The sequence below is a fragment of the Pogona vitticeps genome, chromosome 15, assembly GCF_051106095.1.
Source record: "Pogona vitticeps strain Pit_001003342236 chromosome 15, PviZW2.1, whole genome shotgun sequence".
Taxonomy (NCBI): Eukaryota; Metazoa; Chordata; class Lepidosauria; order Squamata; family Agamidae; genus Pogona; species Pogona vitticeps.
In genome coordinates, this window is record NC_135797.1 from 8,426,995 (window position 1) to 8,452,597 (window position 25,603).

Below are 25,603 nucleotides of genomic sequence, written 5' to 3' on the forward strand. Positions count from 1 at the left end.
GCCTCCGTAAGAAGAAGGGGAATGGTTTTTCAGGAAGGGGCAGATCTAGATGTCACATGAAGAGCAGATCTCAATTGATCCCAGGAAAGCAATGAAGCCAGCAGAGTGAATTTACTTTCCTCATCCCGGCTACAAAGATTCTCTAAAAATCTTCCTCGTTGAAAGGTAAAGTTACCGAATATGCATATGATTTATAAGAAATGTAAAATTGTGTGGGTTTTTTTGCTGCTAATAAGACATTGCAAAATAGTACACAGAATATTATTTGTGTTTGTGTTAAGTATTTGTCACTTGCCATAACTCCAGGAGGAGGTACCAGAGGGTATCTTAGTTACATAAGAACGTAAGAGCCTAGGAAGAGCCCTCCTGGATCAGTCCAAGGGCCCATCGCACCCAGCTTCCTGTCTCTCTCCGTGGTCCCTCCAGATGTCTCTGGGAGCATCTCAGACACGAGATCCTTGTCTCCTGATCCCACCCCCAAATCTGGCATTTCGAGGGGCCTTCCTTCGAAGCCTGGAGATTATACATCCCCATCATGGCTTGTCACTTGGGATGGGATTTTCCTCCAGAATCCTGCCCCATCCGATTTTCAAGGCATCTAAGCCAGATGCCACCACCACTACATCCTGTGGCAGGGAGTTCCACAGACACCAGTTTTTTATTCCTTTAATTTTAATCTTTTGGATTAACCCTAGCACCATTCCTGGTGTTTCACCGTTTAAACCTCACACCATCGGTGCCCACCAAATCCCCGAAATTGGGGTTGGGTTCCCCTTCACTCCACAAAGGAGGTTGTTTTTGAAAAGGGAAAGACAGCTATGAAAAGCTAAAAAGGAAGCAGCCCGCCTTGAAATTGCACTGACGACACATCCACACCAAATTCGTAGAGGAATTCAAACCTATTAAGGTAGTATTGTTCAATTTGGGAAGTGAGGTCTGCCTTCCACACAGCCCGGCATGTCTATAAATTCTCTAGAATTAGGGTTTCTATGTAATTTCTCACCGCGGCTCCGGCTTGAAGGATCCTCCCGCTGAGGAATGAATATTCCAGCGCTCGTCCAAGTGCCTGGATCTGTATGTGGTCGGTTGTGGATTGTGCTGGTTTGCACCTTGCCTTTTTCCTGGAATATGACCATGTTCAGAGTTAGTCCATGTAGATCTGGAGAAATGGTGTGTTTTCTTTTTTGGCCCACAGCTCCCAACCCCACACAGCCATTGGCCATCCTGATCAAGGCCTTCAGGGAGCGATGGGCCAAAAAACCAACTTGCCCAAACTATACTCATGAAGAGTATCCAGTATAGCTAGTGATGCACATCCAGAACCCTACTTTGCTGCCTCTGTGAAGGATCAGACCCAACCTATTCTTGGTGGGGAAAGGCCCTTTTCTTTCCTCCCGCCAGAAGGAGGGCTGAGGGCTGTGTTTGCTTATTTGCTGGTCACCAAGAGCACTTTCTGGTTGGATTCGGCTAAAGACGTTTAGAGGCAGATTTTGGACGGTACCCACGAGAATACAGATAACTCTCAGAAATTCCCTATCCAAGCCATTTTGTGAATGTCTGAGAAATTAATCGCATGCTGGTCTGTTAGCCTTGTTTGGTCAAAAGTTCCACCAATGGAAGCGTAGACTGAAAAAAATTCAAAAGCCGAAATGGGGAATGGGGGAATCTGGAGGGGTCAGGGTTGAAAAATTGTCTTAGGAGGAGTACGTAGGGCCTTAGTTCCACACTAGAGATGGGGGTTTCCCATTTGTACAGTGGTGCCTCACATTTTTAATTGCCCCGTTTAACGATGAAACTGCATTTCGATGAACTTTTTAATGATCGCTTTTGCAATCGCAAAATGATATTTCCTATGGGGGAATTTCACTTTGCAATTATCGGTTCCCTGCTTTGGGAACCGATTCTTCGCAAAACGATGATTTTCCAACTGTTGATTGGCAGTTTCAAAATGGCCATGGGGTAAACAAAATGCTCCCCCGCTTTTTTCTGGGATGGTTTCCTCGCTGCACAGGCACCGAAAATGGCTGACATACTTACTTGATCAACAGTGACCGAATGATGAGAGGGTGAAGGAGGGGGAACAGCATTTCCCAAGGTCTCTGTAAATTCAAGAGAAAAACGTTTTAATATTTGATTCGTTTTTCTTTCCCAAGATACCCCCACTTGAAAAGAATATGAAAAAAACTGATTTATTCTATCCAATCTGTTTAACTATCATTGAGAAATTTGGGAAGGAACTGTTTAAGGAAGATGGAAACATCTGTACGGAATGGAAAAGAAAACCTCGAAGCCTGACCCCATAACCAACAGGGTCTGTCCTCTGAGGAGTCCAAGGGCCCTTCCTCCTCCTTCTCCTCCTCCTTCTCCTCCTCCTTCTCCTCCTCCTCCTTCTCCTCCTCCTCAGACTTCCACTCCTTGGATATAGCAAGGTTCCTGAAACACATCTCCCCTTTCACGAGAGACGGCAAGGGACACGCAGAGAAATCCTGCTGCTCTTTCTGATTGGAAATATAATTCTCCTACTACTCAGATCAGGGCTATTGGTGAGACTTCTTATTATTTCCACTTCCCTCCCCCTTGGAGACACGCAGGATGGATCCACAACCATGACTGCTCTCAAATACTACGAGGATTCCTCATCCCATCCCACTCCTTTTCCAAGAGACAAGGTAAGCGAGGCAGGAGAGATCCCACAACCATCCCTGATTCAAGACAGCAATGGGATTGCAACTAGAGATGGGGGCATCCAGGTATCCATATAAAAATAAGAATAGCCCCGCACGGGTGGACATCATGAGGGTCCTGCCCCCTGGGGCCAGACCGCCCACTCACCTGTCTGCTGCTGCTGCGGGCTCCATGCCCCCTTCCAATTGCTCCAGAGCAGGTGAGTGGACGGGCAGGCACAAGGGGGGGGCGGACCCTCGTTATGTCTACCTGTGCGTATACGAATACGAACACCCCCCATCTCTAATTACAAATGTTATCTCTGGTTGCGTTTCCCGTGTGGAACAAAAGTGAGCCAGGGGGATATTTTATTCTTATTTAGAACCTGAAAGATGGAGAATGGCCACAGGATTCCACCAGGACCACTCAGTCACGTTTCCCATCAGCAACACAAGTGTGGGAGGGAGAAATCCCGTTGTTCGCCTGCTATTATCCTAAATATGGGAGTAATAAGGCCTTCCTGGGGGAGAAGAAAGCTTGGAGGCTCAACCACCCCTCCGTAAGGAGAAGGGGAATGGTTTTTCAGGAAGGGGCAGATCTAGATATCAGATGAAGAGCAGATCTCAATTGATCCTAGGAAAGCAATCAAGCCAGCAGAGTTAATTTACTTTCCTCCTCCCGGCTACAAAGACTCTCTAAAAATCTTCCTTGTCCAAAGGTAAAAGTACAGAATATGCGTACAGTTTATAAGAAATATAAAGTTGTTTTTTGTTTGCTGCTAATAAGGCACTGTAAAATACTACACAGCCATAAATTTCTATAACTTCTCTGGAATTAGAGTTTCTATGTAATTTCTCACCGTGCCCCTGTTTTGAATGATCCTGGCACGGAGGGCTGCACGTTCCAGAGACTATCCCAGGACTTCGATGGGTAGAGAATAGAAGTAGGAGTTTAGTTGTTGAAGCATTGCCTTGGACCTGGAATATGACCATAGTAAAAATTAGTCCATGTAGATCTGGGGAAATTATTATTATTATTATTATTATTATTATTATTATTATTATTATTATTATTATTATTATTATTATTATTATTATTATTATTATTATTATTATTATTATCATCATCATCATCATCATCATCATCATCATCATCATCATCATCATTGCCCGTAGCTCCCAACCCCACAAAGCCTTTGGCCATCCTTTGCTTTTATTTATTGTTTTGACCACTTTGGTCATCCAACTTCCACCAATTTAAAACATAAGTACAAATAATAATAGATACACAAACATAGTGCCAGCTGACCAGATACAATGCTAGCAGATTTAAAAGTACAGAAACAAATACTCATGGTCTCCAAAATGCTGGGTTAAAAACAAAATACAAAAAGATTAAATGTAATTTCACTATTAAAAACTAAGTCATTTCATGTGGGTCTTCAGATGAGGTAATTAAAACTGTGATATCGTTTCTGTTGGATTTCCCCCCTTAAAATACTGATGTGTCTCAAAAATGCTGGCTGTATGTCTATTGAATTGAATTTTGTTCAATTTTTAGCCAAACATTGAGTCAATGCACAAAACCAATCACAAATCAACAAAACTGCATCTTCATAACCATATATAACAAGTTCCAACATGGCTTCTGTCTGTTTTTTTGTTTGTTATACTTTGCATCCCAAAGTGGACTTGACAGCAAGGGCTTTCCTGGCTGGAAGCGTTTGCAAAATTATGGTCTAAATGGGGGAATTTCACTTTCTGATGATCGGTTCCCTGCTTCGGGAACCTATTCTTCGCAAAACGATGTTTTTCTAACAGCTGATTGGCGGTTACAAATTGGCCGCCGCCCCCGCTTTGTTTAGGGACAGATTCCTCGCTATACGGGCAGTGAAAATGGCCGCCATATGGAGGATTTTCACTGGATGGTGAGTTTTTACCCCATTGGAACGCATTGAACGGGTTTCAATGCGTTTCAATGGGGTTTTGTGTTTCGCTTTATGATGTTTTCGCTTAACAGCGATTTTCCTGGAACGGATTATTGTCGTTAAGCGAGGCACCACTGTATTTGACTTAAGCAAACCTGCAAAACAGAAACAAAACGAAACAAAAAACTCCAGCTGAGAGGAGAAGGGCTAAGAGTCATTTCCTTAAGATTTTTAAGAGCTGTTTTTGGATAGAGCTGATTTCCAAAGTGGGTTTGCGGCAGCTTGCCAGCATGAGAAGTTTCAATTTAACAGTAATCTATTAAAGCAAAGAGGAGAAAAGACCTATCAGAAGAGAACATTTTATAGGTTTTAAACAGTTTCTTCATGGTTTCTGAAATATTTCTGACACATTTCTTTAAAAGGTGCTTATTTCTTGAAAGAGAAAAGAAATGAGATTTTACGATGTTTAGAATGAGTATGGAGAGAAAGCTCAGTCCCATTTGGATTCAAGAGGCACAAGGGCACCAAAGAGCAGTAAAGAGGGGAGGAGCGAAGACTCGGTCTTCACAATCCCATCAGGCAACCTACCAATTTGCAGGATTTGTGCTCTCTCCCTTCCGGTGCTGAAGCTGTGCTACGGACTAAATGACGACACCAATTCTCCTTACCTGGTGGCATGTTTTCGGTAGAATACAGGGTGCGTAGTAACACTGCCCCTGTTGACAATCTTGTACGGCTCCATAGACAAGAACGACAACATCCATCAGTGGATCATAAATGTCACATTTTTCGTAGTTTGGGACATCCATCAGATATATGTTAGAATAGTGAGCACACAGCTTGTATGTCCAATCCTGCAAGACAAAACCACGGAATTTCATCTATGTAATCAGTTATACCAACTGCAGTATGAAAACACTGATCCGTGATTCATTTTCTTAAGAAAAGAAGCTTAGAAAATAGTGAAAGGGAACTGTATATCTTCGTTTATTCAAAGTCTCATATTTTCAAATTCTATAATTTATGTTCAGCATTTAAATTCAGAAGCTCAGTATTTTCCATTCTAAGGACGACACACAACATTATCTTGACCTAGGAAAGATTTTTTTAAAAAAAATCTGGTTATATTTTGATGCTTACTTTTTCATATTTTCACACGTGACAATACAAGACTTTCGTAAATGATGACACCGTATCCTTTTATCTTTATTAGTAATTTCTTTGGCCATTTTTCCTAAGAAAGTAAGTTATAGGTCTAAATATTCAGTACAAGCAGACTGTTAAAATTTCTGAACATATTCTGCCCACTTAAATTATATTCTCTGACATTTTCTTAAGTCTTCTCTTCACAAAGTATTACAAACAGAAACCATTTGCAATTTGAATGTAATCAAGTCTTTACAAACTACCGTAACTCACCTAATTCACCTCATACCACCAGACTCAATATGGACATCTGCCATTAATTTTGAAGAATCTAACCTGCAGTTTTTTCTGCACTGTCCAAGAAAGATGATTTCCAGCCGGATGAAGTAGGATTTTATCCATGAAAGCTTGCAATTTGTATGATTTTTAGTGCTTCAATAAAGGTATCACTTTATTCTTGCATTTGAGGAATTTAGTCAAATTTCAATCACAACTACAACACTACTTTAATGCACATCCATTTGAATGTGTAACAACCGTTTACCCAAATTATTTGCTTATAAATCCCACCTTTATATGATTTAGAATTATCATTCCTTTTTCAGTACTGAAGAAAAAAAGCATGCATATTTTTCTATCTTCCATATATAGCACCGGCATGTCAATTTTAAGCATTGGTAGGAGAGCCTTTGGAAGCAGCTAAACATGCATGCAGGAGGAAAAACAATCTCTTCAGCTCTGGAACATTCCAGAAATAACTCTATGAAGGTGCAGGACCCAGAGGTGTACGTCACGGAGAGCACAAAGAAGAAGCAGTGATTTCATTTGGGGCAGTGATTGCCCCCAGACTATGGAATGCTCTCCCGACTGAGATTCGTCTGGCGCCGACACTGATGACATTTCGGCGCCAGGTCAAAACCTTCCTGTTCCAAATGGCTTTTTAACTGAAATAATATCAGCTGTAGGTCTGATGGCAATTTTTAGAATATATATTTAATTGCATTTTAATTATTTTGACCTTTTATTTTGCCTTTTTATTGTATTTTAAATGCTGTAAGCCGCCCAGAGGCCTTCGGGTAGTGTGGGCGGCATATAAGTTAAATAAATAAATAAATGAATAAATAAATAAATTTCCTTCTACCTGACAGATGGGAGATCTGGGGTTTTTTTTGTTAGTGCTACAATAGCAGAATTGTGTTGATGGTAAGCAAATACAGTGGTGCCTCGCTTAACGAGTGCACCGTATAACGACGAAATCGCATAGCGATCTCTTTTTTGATTGCTAATGTGATCGCTTACCAATGGCCTCTATGCCCAAAACTCGCATTGCGAAGATCGGTAAGCGCTTACCGAGGGCGCGAAAATGGCAGCGCTATGAGGAAACTTCACTTAACGGTGGGTATAGAAGCCATTGGAACGCATTAAACTAAGTTTAATGCATTCCAATGGCATTTTGCGTCCTGTTTAGCGGTGTTTCCTCATAGCGACGGTTAATCCGGAACAGATTAACCTCGCTATGCGGGGCACCACTGTAATGAATTAATTCAGTTTCTTGTCCTCAACCTGTTTCAGTATTGTAAATTGATTCCAACCATTTCTTCTAACCCGCTCTGACCATTCTGGAGCCCTAATGAGCAACCATTGTTTATCAACACACAAGGATACTCTCATCTCTTCGTTTCATGCATACATCTAAATATTATCTGCTATCCCTCTATTTAAATCCATATTCCATTTTCAGTTATATTCTTACGTGTATATATAGTTTCAACATCTTATCATTTGTTTACCTGCAGCCATAAATTATTGGCTCACATTTGTGTTTCTTTTCTCAAGCTCTCAATTTCTCTTCAACCAAATGCCCTAACGGAATGACTTAAACAGAATCATTTACTCTTTTTTTTAAAACAATTTCCAAAGAAGTAGCTGGGTTAGTCTGTCTCAGCACGTTGTCAAAAGTAAAGGTGAACTGAATTCCCACCAATATGTAGGTCAAAAACTGAATCCTACCCACCTGGTTTGGAAGGGCTTCCTTAAGTGTTTTGATTCCAACATCAAGTGCAATTTTCAGCCATATTTTTTCTTCTAAGCTGGGCGGTCCTAAAAATGCATCAAAAGCTTCCAGCAAATCATTCAATGGGATAAAACACGTCTAGAAAAAAAAAGCAAAGACATGCAAAATAATAAACTCTTATTAACATTTATTATAGTACTGTGTTAGCGTATTTCTAAACATTACGAATTACACAAAAGTTGCCAAATTCTGCAAAAGAAGTGGTGAAATTTTCAGTGCCACTCAATTTTTTTTGTATGCTTCATTTAAAGTGTATACTACCTGAGGAAAAAGATACACGTCTGTCTTTCAACTTAATTTACAAGTGATTGTGATGAGATGGGATATGTGATTAAAATCTTGTATTGAATATGGGTTTTGTAATTAAGAAATGTGCAAGAGAGGTTCCATCTTGTTTCTCTGCATAAAGGATCTTTGTTATGCTGACAGGGTGTTTGCTAGTGACAGCTGGGAAAATACTTTGGTGCGAGCAGGAGAAAGAAACTTTGTGATAAGATAGATGGGTATTGTTGTGACTCGTGGCCAAACCACAGAAACCCAAATAATATCTGTTACCCATGAGAAAGAAGGTCAGGTGGTACAATAGGACTGTCTGGCTAACCACGGATTTTTTTGGATGACATCGTGGGAAGGAGCAGATAAGGACTTACCAGTTACTCTTGAAAAAGGAACTTTTACCTATGGACAATGTCATTCGTGACTCACTCTAATGTCTCTCATGGCCTACTCGTATGGATTACTCATACACACACACAGGGAATATTCTTGTCTCTTTCATGGACTATTTCTATGGACTATTCCTATGGACTATTCTCGTGGATTATTTCTAGGACAATGGGATATTTTCTTTTACAGGATTTTTCCTTTTGTACAGGATTTTCATTTACAGGATAATGAAGGACTCTGGACTTTTTCTTGCCTGATTGGATTATTTTGTTTTTCCTGGTGTATTACCTTATTGGAACTGTTTTTATTCTTTTTCTTGACTTTTTGAATTATTTTAATGTTTTTGGACATTTATATATTTTTCATGTTTTCTTTGCCTCACTACGGCTTTGTAGTTAACCAGCATAATGCTTATTCGTTTGCTTTTGCATAATTTGACTTTTTTTCTTTAAGGAACTTACTTTCTCTTTAATAAAATAATGATTATAAAAATCAATTGGTTCCCTGAACAGTAAACTTGTCATAGGTCATCTGATGGTGCTTGCCTCGGCCTTGCATAATTAAGGAGTCCTGCCTGTGGTGCATAGTAAGTCTAATGACTACAAAGCCCACATGGTTTTCTATCAGTAATTTTCAAAGGGTGTTCTTATTAGGTCAGGCCTGTAAGATGGAGAGTTGTACACGCCTAGCTGAGCTCTGGGACTCTCTCAGCACATTTTAGGGTGTCCAATCTCCTGATTACTCTCCGTCCGACCGGTCAAGCATCCTTTCGGGGAGCTGATCGCTGACAGTGATAAACATTTCTTTCATGCTGGGCACAGTTTCACCTGTGGATTTGTGCTGCAGTAGCTGTGGAAAGACTCCAAAGAGAAAAGCAAGATGATACAACTGGAATGGAGGAGAATGGTATACAATAAAAATTCTGGAAGGTCAGCAGAAGGCTTTAAAAACAGGATGGGAAATGGATTTGGGGCAAGAATTAAAAGAAGTATGGGAGAATATATGGAGGTAAGAGCATGTTTAAAAATATGCCAGTAGGAATAAAGGACCCCTTCATGGATTGCTGCCTTGTCGTGGCGAAGGGGCTTGAGTAACTCAGAGGAGCTATGGGCTATGCCGTGCAGGGACACCCAAGACGGACAGGACACAATGGAGAGTTCCAACTAAACGCAATCCGCCTGGAGTAGGAAATGGCAATGCCACTCCAGTATCTTTGCCAAGAACGCCCCATGATCAGAAACAAAAGGCTAAAAGATATGATGCTGGAAGATGGGCCCCTCGGGTCGAAAGGCGTCCAACATGCTACTGAGGAAGAGCGAAGGACAAGTACAAGTAGCTCCAGAGCTAATGCAGTGGTTGTGCCAAAGCCGAAAGGATGCTCAGCTGTGGACGTGCCTGGAAGTGAAAGGAAAGTCCAATGCTGCAAAGAAAAATACTGCATAGGAACCTGGAATGTAAGATCTATGAACCCTGTGAAGCTGGAGGTGGTCAAACAGGAGATAGCAAGAATAAACATTGACATCCTGGGCATCAGTGAATTAAAATGGACAGGAATGGGCGAATTCAGCTCAGATGATTAACATATCTACTACTGTGGGCAAGAATCCTGTAGAAGGAATGGAGTGGCCCTCATAGTCAACAAAAGAGTGGGAAAAGCTGTGATGGGATACAATCTCAAAAATTATAGAATTATGTCAATACGAATCCAAGGCAGACCTTTCAACATCACAATAATCCAAGTTTATGCACCAACCACCATTGCTGAGGAGACTGAAATTGAACAATTTTATGAAGATTTACAACACCTTCTAGAACTGACACCAAAGAAAGATGTTCTTCTCATTCTAGGGGACAGGAATGCTAAAGTAGGGAGCCAAGAGATAAAAGGAACAACAGGGAAGTTTGGCCTTGGAGTTCAGAATGAAGCAGAGCAAAGGCTAAAAGAGTTTTGTCAAGAGAACAAGCTGGTAATCACAAACACTCTTTTCCAACAACACAAGAGGTGACTCTATACATGGAAATCACCAGATGGGCAATATCAAAATCAGATTGATTATATTCTCTGCAGCCAAACATGGAGAAGCTCTATACAGTCAGCAAAAACAAGACCTGGAGCTGACTGCGGCTCTGATCATCAGCTTCTCATAGCAAAATTCAAGCTTAGACTGAAGAGAGTAGGAAAAACCACTGGACTACTCAGGTATAATCTTAACCAAATCCTTATGAATATTCAGTGGAAGTAAAGAACAGATTTAAGGAACTCGATTTGGTGGACAGAGTGCCTGAAGAACTATGGATAGAGGCTCGTAACATTGTCCAGGAGGCAGCAACAAAAACCATCCCAAAGAAAAGGAAATGCAAGAAAGCAAAGTGGCTGTCCAACGAAGCCTTAGAAACAGCAGAGAGGAGAAGAGAAACAAAATGCAAGGGAGATAGGGAAAGTTACAGAAACTTGAATGCAGACTTCCAAAGAATAGCAAGGAGAGACAAGAGGGCCTTCTTAAATGAACAATGCAAGGAAATAGAAGAAAATAACAGAAAAGGAAAAACCAGAGATCTGTTCAGGAAAATTGGAGATATTAGAGGAACATTTTGTGCAAAGATGAACATGATTAAGGACAAAGTGGGAGGGACCTAACAGAAGCAGAAGACATCAAGAAGAAGTGGCAAGAATATATAGAGGAATTATATCAGAAAGATCTGGATATCCCGGACAACCCAGAAATATAGTTGCTGACCTTGAGCCAGACATCCTGGAGAGTGAATCTAGTGGACCTTAGAAAGCCTGTCCTGAGCATACTCATGTACTACAGTGAGTCCTGGACCCTCTGTGCACGGCAGGAAAGGAAGCTGAACACATTCCATATGTGTTGCCTCCGATGGATTTTTGGTATCACCTGGCAGGACAAAGTTCCAAATAGAGTAGTCCTAGAACGAGCTGGAAATTTTAGCATATATACATTACTGAAACAGTGACGTCTACGTTGGCTTGGGCATGTCCTGAGAATGGCTGATGGTTGGATTCCAAAGGATCTCCTGTACAGAGAATTAGTGCAGGGAAATCGCCCCAGAGGGAGACCACAGCTGCGATACAAGGACATCTGCAAGCAGGATCTGAAGGTCTTAGGAATGGACCTCAACAGATGGGAAACCCTGACATCTGAGCGTTCAGCCTGGAGGCAGGCAGTGCATCACGATCTCTCCCAATTTGAAGAGACCCTTGTCCAGCAGGCTGAGGCAAAGAGGAAGTAACAAAAGCAGCAAAATCATTGAGCTGGACAGGGGACAGATTGGATTTGTCTTCAGTGTGGAAGGGACTGTCACTCTCAAATTGGCCTCTTCAGCCACACTAGACGCTGCTCCAAGTCCTCCATACAGAGCTCGTTACCATAGTCTTTTGAGACTGAAGGATGCCTAATGAACAGTAGTACACAAATGTAGTCCCATTCTTATGTCTGGGGACTTGTCCGCAAAAACTCAAGATAAAAACATACGGAGAATTTCATTTCAGCCCTGGCTGAAATCTATGGTAATTGGAATTACAGTTTCAAATCCAGGTCATGAATGGGTTGGGGGGGGGCTCTTTTCCCACCTGCACAGCCGTCTCACAGGTAACACTGTATTCCATATCTTGCCGGGTTAGGCAGTTCACCTCTCCTATGATGGCCCCAGTGGCCAGGTAGTCTGTATAGGGAGTGGCTGCCAGACGTTCCTCCATCTCTTCGTTGTAAACTCCATAACGAGGTGCAGAACCAGAAAGCTAGAGGACAAAGAACACAAAGTGATTCTGAGTAAAGAAATGAACACTCGATTTTGCTCACAGGTGACCACCAGCGGTCCCCAACCATTTTCGGTCCGTGGACCGTTTGGGGTCTGTGTGCTCCATTGGGAGATTGGGCACCTCCCACACACATTTATTGGTGGGCGTGTCATGCTTGCTGGTGGGTGTGTGGCGTTCATGCTAACGCTTCCCCCAGCACCCCTTCCCTATGGGGAAGTTGCCGTGGGGCAGCCAGCCCGGGGAGTGCCCCGACGCACGGCTTTGATTCTTTGCTCACTCGCTCCCCACCCTCCCTCTCCAGGGATCAGCCGGCTAACGAGCAGCCACTCTCCCTCCCCCCGCCCTTGGACAGTGTCACTGAAACTACCAACATGAATTTGACCAAATTCCGGGAGGCAGTGGAAGACAGGAGGGCCTGGCGTACTCTAGTCCATGCGGTCACGAAGAGTCGGACATGACCTAACGACTAAACAACAACAAACTAGATCTACCTGTACACGTGGCTGATTACAATCCACAGAGGCGGTAATGTCAAAAAGCAAACAATCCTTCACCCTTACAGAGGGAATGTTTTTGACCCCAGAACCTTTGATACTTCTTGGAGGTGCTTTAAAAAAGTTGATTCATGAAGAGCTGACATAGGTCATATATACTTCACAGCTAGTTATCTGAAGAGCTGACGCTACTACAGAATAATACTTCTCCCCAAATGGAGTCCATTATAGAATATCACCACAGTGCCAACTCCACAGGGAATGAATTTGGAGAGCATGGTCAGGTAAAAACTAACAGTCCATATTCTGGACAAAAAATGGAAATATTCTGTGATAGAACAGCATGAGGAGGAAATAACCAATGAAAAAACTGGAGTATGCTTTAATAAACAACTGCCGAATCATTAGCAATTAAAAGTTACAAGTGGTATGAGATACAACTAGCTGAACCCCATTTTGTGGCGTTCCTTTACACCTCGTCTGTTAATTCGGTCAACTGTAACTAAAGCTTACCTTAACCATCCCGGAGACAATTAAATGGATTCCTTCCGGTAAGTAACCTTCTTCAGATATGACATCTCCGTAGTCAAAATAAACAATGTATGCTTTTTCCTGAAAATAGAAAATAAATATAACGATGATTGCACTACACAGAATAGATTGTGTGTTGCTTAGTACACACACAGAACAGGATTTTTAAAAAATGTACTTCCGTTCCAGATCTAAGATGATGATAATGAAGGTTTTTAAAAGCACTGGCTGTGAGGCTTCTTTTGAGAGTTCAGTAAGGATGAATTATGGAACGTTTAAAGTACTTTTTTAAAAACTTAGAATGCAGCATGAGGCAATAATAATGCACACTTTAAAATTTTGTTACCTTTAAAAGGCCAACATAGTCACTGTTATTACTTCAATTTTGGGCAGAGAATGCCAAACCAATCCTGAGACATAAAGTTTCGAAATCTCTGCATAAGGAGGGATGTTCACGGGGAAAACATTTTGGGTTTCCTTCAGGAGTGTGTCTCCTTTGCTCTCCAGCCTTTCCGGTTAACGTCCTTTCATTGAAATACAAAAGGGCCTGGCTCTTTCAGATCCTTTCATTTCACATTTCTCTATTCATGTTGCGTCTTGGACTCGTCTAAGAGCTCTAAAGAATCCTCAAACTACCACAAAAGCAGGGATAGCACAGTGATACACACACACACACACACACACACACACACACACACACACACACACACACACACACACACACACACACACACACACACACACACACACACACACACACACACACACACACACGTGTCTCCCAAAAACGAAGACAAAGAAGCAAACAAATGAAAGTGACAAAAATATTCTCGGCTCCCCCACAAGAATGTAACTACAATAGGGGAAGATTTTCTTCCCTCCAACCACTGAGTTAGAATGATGATGATGACGACGACGATGGGTCTTTCCTTCTGTAAGTTCATGACCAGTACGCAGCCGAGCAGAGGGGAACAAGTGCCTTGTGGGATTTGAAGAATATAATGCATCCTAAAATAGCGTTTGCCTGTTTTTTTGTAGCCACCTCACACTGTTGGCTCATCTTCAGCTTGTGATCTATGGAGACTCCAAGATCCTTCTCGCTCACACTATTGCTTATCCAGATATCCCCCATCTTGCAACAATGGGTTTGGTTTCTTTTTCCTCGGTGCAGTGCTTTGCACTGATCCTTGCTAAATTTCATTCTGCTGTTTCTAGCCCAGTGCTCAAGCCTATCTAGATCATTTTGAATTTTGTTTCTCTCTTCCAGGGCATTCGCTATTCCACCCAATTTTGTGTCATCCGCAAATCTGGTTGGCATTCCCTGTATTTCCTGACCCAGGTCATTAATAAAAATATTGAAGAGCACTGGGCCCAGGACTGATTATGCATCCTTCAGTCTCGAGAGACTATGGTAATGTGCTCTATATGGAGGACTTGGAACAGCATCTAGTGTGGCTGAGAAGACCAATTTGAGAGTGACCATCCCTTCCAGACGGAAGACAAATCCAATCTGTCCCCTGTCCAGCTACCTTATTTTGTTGCTTTCGTGACTGCCTCTTTGCCTTGGCCTGCTGGACAAGGGTCTCTTTGAATTGGGAGAGGCCATGATGCACCGCCTGCCTCCAGGCTGAACGCTCAGATGTCAGGGTTTCCCATCTGTTGAGGTCGATCCCTCAGGCCTTCAGATCCCGCTTGCCGATATCCTTGTATCACAGCTGTGGTCTCCCTCTGGGGCGATTTCCCTGCACTAATTCTCCATACAGGAGATCTTTTGGAATCTGACCATCAACCATTTTCACAAAATGCCCAAGCCAACGCAGATGTCGCTGTTTCAGTAATATAAACATGCTAAAAATCCCAGCTCATTCTAGGACTACTCTATTTGGAACTTTGTCCTGCCAGGTGATAATGCGTCAGAGAGAATGCATATGGAAAGTGTTCAGCTTCCTCTCCTGCCCTGCACAGAGGGTCCAGGACTCACTGTAGTACATGAGTATGCTCAGGACAGAGGCTCTGTAGACCTGGGTCTTGGTATATGCCCTCAGCTTCTTATTAAATCATACTCTCTTTTTGAGTCTAGAGAACATGGTAGTTGCTTTCCCAATGTGTTTATCCAGCTTGACATCTAGGGAGAGAGTGTCAGAGATCATTGAGCCAAGGTACACAAAGTCATGAACAACCTCCAATTCTTGCATGGAGATGGTAATAGTGGGAGGTGAGTCCACACCCTGGCCCATGACTTCTGTCTTCTTCAGGCTGATTGTTAGTCCAAAGTCTTGGCAGGCCTTCCTGAAACGATTCATGAGTTGTTGGAGGTCTTCAGCAGAGTGGGCAACAATGGCTGCATCATTGGCAAAGAGGAAGTCCCGCATGCATTTCAGTTGGACTTTGGTCTTCGCTCTCAATCTAGAGAGATTAAAGAGCTTTCCATCTGATTTAGTCTGGAGATAGACACCTTCTGTTGCAGCTCCAAAGGCGTGCTTCAGCATGACAGCAAAAAAGATCCCAAAAAGAGCTGGTGCGAGGACACAGCCCTGTTTCACTCCACTTCGGATGTCAAAGGAATCTGATGTTGAGCCATCAAAAACTACAGTGCCCTTCATTCCCTCATGAAAGGACCTGATGATGTTAAGGAGTCAAGGTGGACATCCAAACTTGGGAAGTATTTCGATGCTCAATGGTGGAGAACCCACAGCCCTTTTGACAGAAACATACCGACATGCCAACATTTCCGTTTGAAAATTATGATTTTTTTTAAATCAAGAAAGTTGAACAACAGCTGCTGGTGGTGGTGGGACTGTACGCCAGATGTAAAGGGAATGAATCTGCTTCGTAGCACACACTCTATGGAATGTTGGTTGTACTGGGTGATGAAATGCAGGACAAATATAGTAGTGGCCTTCCTGCAGGCTGGATTTGATGTGGAAAGAGCACGGAGGGAGACAAAAGAATCAGTAATGGCTGTGCATTGTCTGAACTCCCAATAAAGCATCAAAACTCGCGAGGATATATTTTGCTGGTGTGACAGCAGCCTTAACTGTAACCTACTATGCTAAAGTCACAACTTTATATTGTTGCTTCCTAATAGAGAGACTCTGAAATCCTCAAGCAAAAGGACTTTCACCAAAGGAAGATATAATGATAAAAAGCAGATACAAGTATTTATGTTAATTTTGAACTAAAATACCAACATATTAATGTAAGCTGAAAACTCCAAGGACAAATGAGACATTAAATACAAATGTGCAGAACATTTTCTTTTTTAAAAAATTAATTCTTGGAAATCTGCATTTTTAAAAAAGATGCAGCACCTTCTTTTTTATTATTAAAAGAATGCAAAATACACCTACTACTACAGGAAAAAAAACTATAAAATACAAAACAAAACAGTACATTTACCCATGTGCACCCATCACCTTCAGGACTAGCATTACACTTCATTCCATCCATTTTCACTCCAAAATTCCATTGTTTCTTCCCTCGGTGTAAACCCCCTCCCTCTCCGAAATACATGTTCTAAAAATACATTCCATATTTTCTTAAAATCATTATTTTTCATTTGCCCTTTACTTATTTTCATATCACATGTCAGTTTATCATTAATAGCCATGTCCCATAATTCTCTATACCATTCCTCCAGGTTAAATGGATTTTCATTTCTCCAGTTCCTTGCCATAATTACCCTTGCTGCCGTAATCATTATTACTATTAAATCCTTATTTTCTTTCGCCAGTTGATCTTTCATCATATTCAATAAAGCTATTATTGGAGACATTGGAATATTCAATCCAATTATTTCAGATATTTCTTTAAATATTAATTTCCATTCTTTCTTTCTTTTTTCACATAGCCACCACATATGTAAATACGTCCCCTTCTCTTTTTTACAACTCGAACATAATGTTGACACAGTTTTGTCCATCATATTCATTTTGACCATGCAGCACCTTCTTAACTTTTTCCCTGGTGGCCTTTTTTTTCCACTCTAAATTGCCCCAATAAACTTCTAGTTTACCTCAACTGGGATAAATTTTATCCTTTGTACGAACAGAGAGAGAAAAGGAGACATTCAAATGCACATAAAAGAAGAGTGAGGGAGGACACATCAGCCTGTTGGTCTCATTATGAGAGTGGATCAAGGCCAGAATTTCACCAGGAAGAAAAAAAAAATGAAAAAGTGGTCCTGTTACCATGGTATCCCCAGTCCTTTTAAGGGCCTAATTACACGTTACACTTCTAGGGCTGCTTTGACCTACATGACAACAGATTATTGTTTTCTGATCCCTAACTGCAGTGCATGGTAAATATGATCAGTAATCAGCGGTGGAAAAACCTTTGAAACATATCTAGTGTACAGATGAAAGGCAGGCAGGCAAGAAAGCCAACGGGGGAATAAAGCAGGACTGCACAGAGTTCTGGTCAGGGTATTTTAAAATACCGCTATAGAAACATCACCTTAATGTAGTCGATTTGGTGTGCGTCATTGTACAGCCACATCACATTATGCAAAAGCTCCAGCGCAGTACGAGGTGCGATGGTCGGCGGGAGGGTTGCAAGCCGTTTCCTTTTACTTACAATCATCTAAACAAGAAAAGTATTCCAAGGTACAGACCATTTAAAATTGACTTTAGGCTTAAAGATTTTAAGTTTTGTTAGATATTAAGAACGATCCATGACAAAAATGTTTTTACACATCCAAGCTGTTTTGAATAGACATCAGTTTAATCGTCTTCTGAAATTACTGAACTACAAAGTATATTATGTGCTTTAATTAGTATTTAATGAATTAATCTCCACCCCACTGCTCCCCTTGTAGGGAGCTTGTAGTTAGAGCTGTAAACACGTTAATGTTGGAGAGAAGCAACTGCGGCATTCTTTCAATGTTGAAAGAACACCATCGATGCCACCCGTTTTACCTGCAACGTCAGACGTCACAGGAAGACTGTGCTTAAATACTGAAGTCTGGGCACCAAAGAAATCAAGCTGATTTTTGCACTCACGGAGGTGGGAAAATCTCTAGCTGTGACACTCAGATGTTTTTTATCAGTCAAGGATCTTCCTCTTCTATTCTAACATCTTTTTTCCCCCAGAAAGAGCCTCGTAGAAGAACTGTCTCAAGTGAACAGGAAGAAGCCAGGCAGCCTTTCCTGACTAAAAGACTATTGCTCCAGTCTCGGAGAGTGGAACATGGGCACGGAAACCATTTTGCCCATTACAGTGGGTACGCCTGGTGGGGAAATGCCACAGGGGGCTTGGAAATAATGGGGTTTGCTCAGGAAACCAGTCTTGCCATCACTCAAGTGTTTAACCACGACAGGACAAAAAAGAGTTTTCCTTCTTCCCACTGTCTCGTTATAGCTGTTTAACACGGTGGGTAGAGTGGTCAAGGGCACCACAAAATCACTCACACTTCAGGCAGATTTTTGTTACGAGTATCCCCAAATGGAGCTGAGACGGACTTCCTTTTGTCTCGGCGAGGTGACAGGAGAATATGGAAGCATCCTAGGTGGCCTGAACAAAAAGTGTGAGGAGAAATCTGCAACCTTTCCCGCTCTTGGAAAATGGAGGGCACTTTTCAGTGACTGTGAAATGTTCTGAGCTTGTTTGCAAGGGGGGGGGTCTGTGAAGATGTCCCTCTCGGTTGAGTCTCCCTCCCCTTTGTGACCAGTTCTGCTTGCCAGCAAAGGGTGGGGGGTGTCCAGTGCAGGACTTGAAGGCCCCACAGAGCGCTTCACCTGGGACCTCCTCAGACGGCGCAGCCATCGCCCGTTCCTGACCATTCACTGCGAGGGAGATTGAGGGGAGGCCTTTATAAGTCCCTCAACGACATCGACATGCACCCAATATTTGGGGGCTGTGGAAAACTGATGGAATGTTCGCAGAAAAAAAATAAGATAGACAAACCTTTAAAGCAGGGGTGTCCAACCTTTTACCTTCCCTGGGGCACATTAGAAGATGAAAATTTGGTTTGGGCCGCATGGGGGGCAGCCCTAGCCGTCCTCCGCAGCCCCACTCCAAGCACGCTTACCGGCAGCTGCGATTTCGGACAGCAGAGGCTGCCAGCTTCGACTCTGGTGGCTTTATGGGACCGGGAGGGGGTCCACCTATTGACGGGGATGGCGCAATGCAGTCACGCAGCCCCCCTGTCCCCTCCCCTCCCACTCCTTCCTCCCCTCTCTCCCCCTCTACTGTTGTGACATGCCCTGGCCACATTCCATCCGCAAGCAGCGGCAGTGTAACTTGAAACTTTGGAATTTCTTTTAAAATAAAAAAATGCACTGGGCCGCATTACGAGCTGACCTGGGCCGCATGCGGCCCTCGGGCCGCAGGTTGGACAAGCCTGCTTTAAAGTCATGAAAATTTACTCAGAATAAATCTTGGGCTCCAATTCACAGAGCTCAAGTCTGTCTTTACAAGGCCACAAGTCTGCAGCCTTAAAGCACATAGTCGTAGGCATCCTTCAGTCTCAAGGGACTTGGTCACGTGCTCTGTATGGAGGTCTTGGAACAGTGTCTAGAGTGACTGAGAAGGCCAATTCGAGAGTGACCATCCCTTCCACACTGAAGACAACTACAATCCGTCCCCTCTCCAGCTCCCTGGTTTTGCTGGTTTCGGGGCTGCCTCTTTGCCTCAGCCTGCTGGACAAGGGCCTCTTCGAAGCACATAACGTTCCTCCATTAAGGTCCACAGAAGGATTAGTCCACTCTTTAGCACCAGCTTTCTAGAGTTTTACAGCTGTGATGCTGAGGTCCAACCCCTGCGGTCCCAGTGAGCACAAACAATGGAACCTGAACAATCTTTTCCCAGAAAGTCAAGATGGGAAAACTATGGGCTAAATTTGACTCCCAAGGTCCACCCGTCGAGTTCACAAGGATTCTGTTTTCAAGAGCAAGAATGGGGAAGCTACAGGTCACTTGCAAGATCGGCCCCAGTCAGTCCACGGGGTCTCAGAAGGGCTTTACTTTCTCATAAAGGAGGCAGACCAAGAGGACAAGTGAGGATGGGCTGGAACAGGGAAGGAACGGACTCAAGCCGTGGCTTTGCCTCAGAAGGAGCCATGCACAAGGCGCTCTGAGGGACCCCTTGAGTGACCTTCAGGCTGCCTCCATCTTCTCTGTCGCTTCCCAGTGTCAGGTTTCGTCAGCTTACCTGCAGGGAAGCCCACAAAGTGCTGGCTTCACACCTTCCTCACCTTCCCCACATAGGGAAACGAGTTTGGGTACATTCAAAACTTTCTCATAATAAACGTAAACATGTGAACTGTATGTATATACATGGTTTTTGGAAGTTACCTCATGAAGTTGAGCTCCTTCAGTTTTATCAACAATACCTCCTGACACCATAAACTTCAGTTCTTCAGAAGCTATGTTTAGCACCGTTTGGCCTGCTTGTTTAGTTTTCACAGCAGTCACAACATCTGGATAATTGCGCTGCATTAAACCTAAAACAAATAAAGGTGTTGTTTTCCATGCAAAGGAATATTAAGTGCCAATCAACCAAAGAACTGTTTTGCTATAGCAATCCTCTCGTTTCTTCTTTCACCATCCCGCCTGAAAATCTGCCAACTCATTCCATTCATTTTACATATGGTTATAGCCCGATTTAAAAAAAAAAAAAAAAAAGATAGAGGAGAAGAACTTTGATACGGCCGCTGCTGAATGGAATACCAAACAACATGGACGTAGGGTGATGACAAAGATAATAAACTATTTTAGCCACAGGCAAATCAAAAAGTTGGAACGTCAAGGGGAAGGAAGGTTTAACACTCACGGAATACATTCAGTTTTTGTAGAATATCATCAACAACAATGTTAGTACTTTAATATTTCCTCAGAAGGTTATAGAAGCTTTGGAAATTGTAACTGAATGCACACGTCATTTCAACAGAAGTACAATGCAGCTACTTGTATGTACAGGATATATGTTTAAATGCCTACCTAACTCTTTCAAAGCATCTTCTTTGTTTTTTTCCAGGATTTTATTTATTTCCTGTTTTAAAAAAGAACAAAGTAAAATTTTACTTTCAAGTTATTGTTATCTCTAGAATGAACGCCAGGCCGTCCTTTTCCATGACCTCTGCTATGACACTGGCTATCTTTGTCCCTTCCCCCATTTCACGTGGTTGCTGTGGGTCTGAAAGCCATTTTTGTGAATGCTTTAAGTTTAAATCATTACCAATGATTAATGTGAGGCTGGGAGTATCTCCAGAGGCACTCCTCCGAGTGCACCGTCCCTCTCCTCGATCAGAGACACCGAGGGACACCTCTCTTCCCTGGTAGGAGATGTACAGGGACGGTGTTTGGAGAAGGAGTCACTAGAGGGCAGAATTCCAGTGGGAGAAGAAGAAGGAGAAGAGATAAAAGGAGAGGGGAAAGGGGGGCAGTTAATAGAAGAGGAAGAAGCTGGTTGGGCGCAGGAGGAGGAGAAAGATGGGGGAAAGAAAGACTGGGTGGAAATAATACAGGAGGACCCCTGGACGGGGGAGTGGACTGAGTTTCAGGTCCCCAGGGGGGACACAGAAGAAGAGTGGAAGAGACCAGTCTATAGCAATAGTCCTCAACCTTGGGCCTCCAGAGGTTCTTGGACTACAACTCCCAGAAGCCTTCACCACTATCTCTGCTGGCCACGATTTCTGGGAGTTGAAGTCCAAGAACATCTGGAGGCTCAAGGTTGGAGACCACTGGTCTATAGGAAGCCACCTTCTTGGGGAGAAAGTGAAGAGAGAGAAAGGAGAAGAAAGTTCAAAGCGTAGCAACAACGGGAGAGCCAGAGACAAGGACACAGACCATGTACAGAGAGTCCTGGAAAACCCTACGGGGCAAGTAAATTCAGGCCGCGGTTGTGGCAAAACCCGGGCAAGAAGGTGTGGGAGCCACAGGTGGGACTGGGTTTTCCACCCTCCCCAATCGCCTCAAGCACGGCTGCACCCCGATGAACTGGGCGTTCCACAGAAGGGGTATGGCAGAGATTTAAGTTCATCGCCCTCACTGTTGAATGGGGACTCGTTAGGGTTTGAGGGGAAGAGAAGCGATAGCCTGTCCCCGAAGCAAGAGACAGGATCTGTAGTTAACAGTGAATTTGATCAGTGGTTAGAAAATAAAGACGTTTTGTTAGAAGAGCCTGAGTCACCCTTATACCAGAACACCTGAGATGGAGAAAAGGGAGCTGCACAAAATCACAAGTAATGATAGCAATTATTATTTTTTTGGTGGTGGTAGATATAAGGGGAATATCTTACCGTGTTTTTCTGTGTTTTGAATCATATGAAAGGAATGACAGGATGGCATCTTCTCCTTGAATTAACAGGGTGTCCTAAAGATGTCCTTTTCATTTCTTCAGGGAGAGGAGCTAGCCTGTCTCCCAGACTCGACTGGGAAAACAGGAGACTAATCCCATCTTTCCCCATTTGAAATAACGACACAAAGAAAAAACTGCACCAAAGCACTGAACTGTTGCCAGAATGAGGACCCCAAAAAAGGAGGATACACTCACGCAAAATCCTGAGTACTGTCTCCATCTGAAAACATATGAATTCGCACTAACTGATCTCCTCTTGGTTGTTGTGGGTTTTTTGGACTCTTTGGCCGTTTTCTGAAAGTTGTTCTTCCTAATGTTTTGCCAGAAACTGGTGAAACGTTAGGAAGAACAACCTTCAGAACACGGCCAAAGAGCCCGAAAAACCCACAACAACCATTAGATCCCGGCCGTGAAAGCCTTCGCGAATACATTGATCTCCTCTTAATTGTGGTTATTCAAGTAGATTTCTGTGAATCACAGATATGCTTTTCTGCAGAACCATTTGAAAACATCTAGGACCATTTTCACGGTAGCTCATCCCCTCCAAATTCCTCTGCGTGCTTTTCAGGGTTCCTGCACTTTCTTCAAGTTCCCTTGAGTTAGCAGCTTTCAGATCCAGACCAAGAGGGGAAATAGTATGAAAAAGGACACCTCCAAAGAGCTCATGGGTCGGATATATGAATGCACACTTGAGCACTTGAAGCACCCTAGAAGCAAGTCAGCTGTTCTTACTTCTGGTCTCTGTCCATCACACATACAGGTGATGAGCAAGATGGCTATCTAATAGGGACAGGTGGAGAATGCCAGCGAAGAAGCCAACAGAACAGCCTCTCTAAAAGCGGTATGGCTGTTCACTTCCATGTCAAAGGCAGCAGCGTCTGAAGAACATGTCCAGTGACAGCCTTATAACCTCAAAGAGCTTGCTGAAGTTGTTAGTGGTCTATTTGAATGAGAGCCCTTGGGAAAGATTGCCCAGTGGGTTGGTAGGGTAGCGTAGCTGTGGGCATCCCCGATCTGGCTGGATACTGAGTAGAAATAGACATTTCTTCCTTCAGCCTTGACAGAATAATAATGGAGAAGTTGCCATAGAAGGCAAGGGTCTTCCTGACCTCCAAGGAGCAAAGAGTGACAGCATCTAATGGAGCAGGAGTTTAAAGCATTTGGAGAGAATGAAGAGGCTCCCATTGCAGGTGAAATAGAAGCAACATCCTCATTCTCTCATCTGGCGAGGAATGCTATAGGGAGGAACTGCTACTGTCTAAGCCTACAGGCAACCAAGAGTGGTCCACTACATGACACGATGCTTGGCGATTCTTTCTTGGAAGAGATGGGAGACTAATTCCAAAATGCTGCTCGTGGAAGAGTTTCCAAACAACCACTCCCAAGGTGTTAGCATGAACAACAGCCATGCTACGAGACTTTGAGCGTCATGAATGGGAAAAGTTGATGCTCCTCGTAGAGGAGATTGAAAAGAGAAAGAACAGACCCCCCATCCCAGGAAACCATCAAACTGGATAGAGCAAAAAAAAGGAGGTAATATTTGTTCTCTCCAAATTTGAAACGTGTTTTTCAAAAAGGGATGTTCCCCCCAATCAGGGGGAAAGGCACCACAGAAAGAGTCCGATGGATTCTCTTCCTGTCTCAGATCACCCTATGCCCTATCTGTTGGGTGCTGGGATCAGAAGATGATTGCTATCAGAAGAAAAGGCTTACAAGAAAAGAAGGAACAAAACACTGAAGAGAGCTATTGCCTTTCAACTCTAAGGAAAGATAGGCTGGACTCTCAGAACTCCAGACATGAGCAACTGTCTACTTCCTAGGCAAGAGCTATCTGGATCCTAAGATCTCTCCACTCCCTTGAAATGACGAGATTGAATTGAGATCCTGCCTATCAACTCCCGGAAAAGATACCATCCTGAGGTGCAGAATGTCCTCTGTAGCAAAAAACCATCTTCAATGCATTTATTACTATTTGTATTTTTATCTCCCTCTCCTTGCAAATTGGGTAAGAGAACCGCAGACAGATTCTGGGTAGAAAATGCTTTGTCAGTCTAGAGGCTACAGAGGAGAAGGAGATTATCCTATGGAATGGACCCCTGAGAGGGTTGCAACGGAATCTCTTTTTTACTGGTTTCTGTTGATACCTGCTCTTCTGAAAAACTTACATCCTCAAGTATTTTTCTCGAGTCATTATTTATGCATATTTACTACGGTATTTCTGTGACACTCTTGTACAGAGTCTTCCTCAAAATACATTCTTAACTTAGTAAAGAATATAGATTAAGTATTATTTACGTTTCTATTTAAAAAAATATGTATGTAGTTATTTTACTTACTACGTAAACTGTCTCATGACCAGCAATCTGTTCAATTAAACATTTAATATCTTCTTGAGCTTGTATGTAGCCTTTGGCGATCTCGTAACACAAAGAGAGCTGTTTGTTGATTTGCCTCTCCAGTAACACAATCAGTTTGGGTATTATATGCTAAAACATAGAACACATTAAACACATTCAGAACCTATAAACCTATAAAATCTATAAATCTAGAATATGTCTACAAAATAATGTATACAAAAAGAGATGTGTCTGCAGTAGGATATGTCAGTCAGGAGGGACCACGCGAGCCCAATGCAAAGTCTTCAACAAGACTTTGAATCAACCTTGATCGTCCAGTTGTTTGGCTCCTGAAAGACTGACTGCTTAAGTCCATACAATCCCATGGTTTCAATGCAAGGGCAACAATACCTCGGAAGCAGAGACACAGCAAGCTTTGTGGCTACATAGCAAGGATGGAAAAGATCTACAACCTGGAAGCCCTTGCAAAGTCATTTCGGGTATGGAAACTGAAAAGGATGGATAGGACATGATGAAATGAATGGACGGAGAAAGAAAGAAAGAAAGAAAGAAAGAAAGAAAGAAAGAAAGAAAGAAAGAAAGAAAGAAAGAAAGAAAGAAAGAAAGAAAGAAAGAAAGAAAGAAAGAAAGAAAGAAAGAAAGAAAGAAAGAAAGACGCGATGGAAG

General features: G+C 42.7%; 2 protein-coding genes across 2 annotated transcripts in view; both read right to left on the reverse strand.

Annotated features, from left to right (window-relative positions):
* The window catches only part of LOC144584848 (uncharacterized), a 39,555-nt gene extending 34,068 nt beyond the window's left edge, over positions 1–5,487 (reverse strand). The window contains exons 1-4 of the mRNA XM_078382004.1: positions 5,260–5,487; positions 3,524–3,641; positions 2,038–2,099; positions 1,004–1,121 (exon numbers count right to left, since the gene is read on the reverse strand). Coding sequence (XP_078238130.1) covers positions 1,004–1,121; positions 2,038–2,099; positions 3,524–3,641; positions 5,260–5,472 — 511 coding nt within the window. The 5' untranslated portion in view covers positions 5,473–5,487. The remainder of the gene's footprint in view (positions 1–1,003; positions 1,122–2,037; positions 2,100–3,523; positions 3,642–5,259) is intronic.
* A 982-nt stretch (positions 5,488–6,469) lies between these two features.
* Positions 6,470–25,603, reverse strand: part of LOC140702843 (solute carrier family 9 member C1-like) — a 67,131-nt gene continuing 47,997 nt past the window's right edge. The window contains exons 12-19 of the mRNA XM_078382219.1: positions 24,917–25,066; positions 21,221–21,272; positions 20,576–20,724; positions 17,739–17,864; positions 13,266–13,364; positions 12,070–12,237; positions 7,752–7,889; positions 6,470–6,475 (exon numbers count right to left, since the gene is read on the reverse strand). Of these exons, the coding sequence (XP_078238345.1) occupies positions 6,470–6,475; positions 7,752–7,889; positions 12,070–12,237; positions 13,266–13,364; positions 17,739–17,864; positions 20,576–20,724; positions 21,221–21,272; positions 24,917–25,066 (888 nt within the window). The remainder of the gene's footprint in view (positions 6,476–7,751; positions 7,890–12,069; positions 12,238–13,265; positions 13,365–17,738; positions 17,865–20,575; positions 20,725–21,220; positions 21,273–24,916; positions 25,067–25,603) is intronic.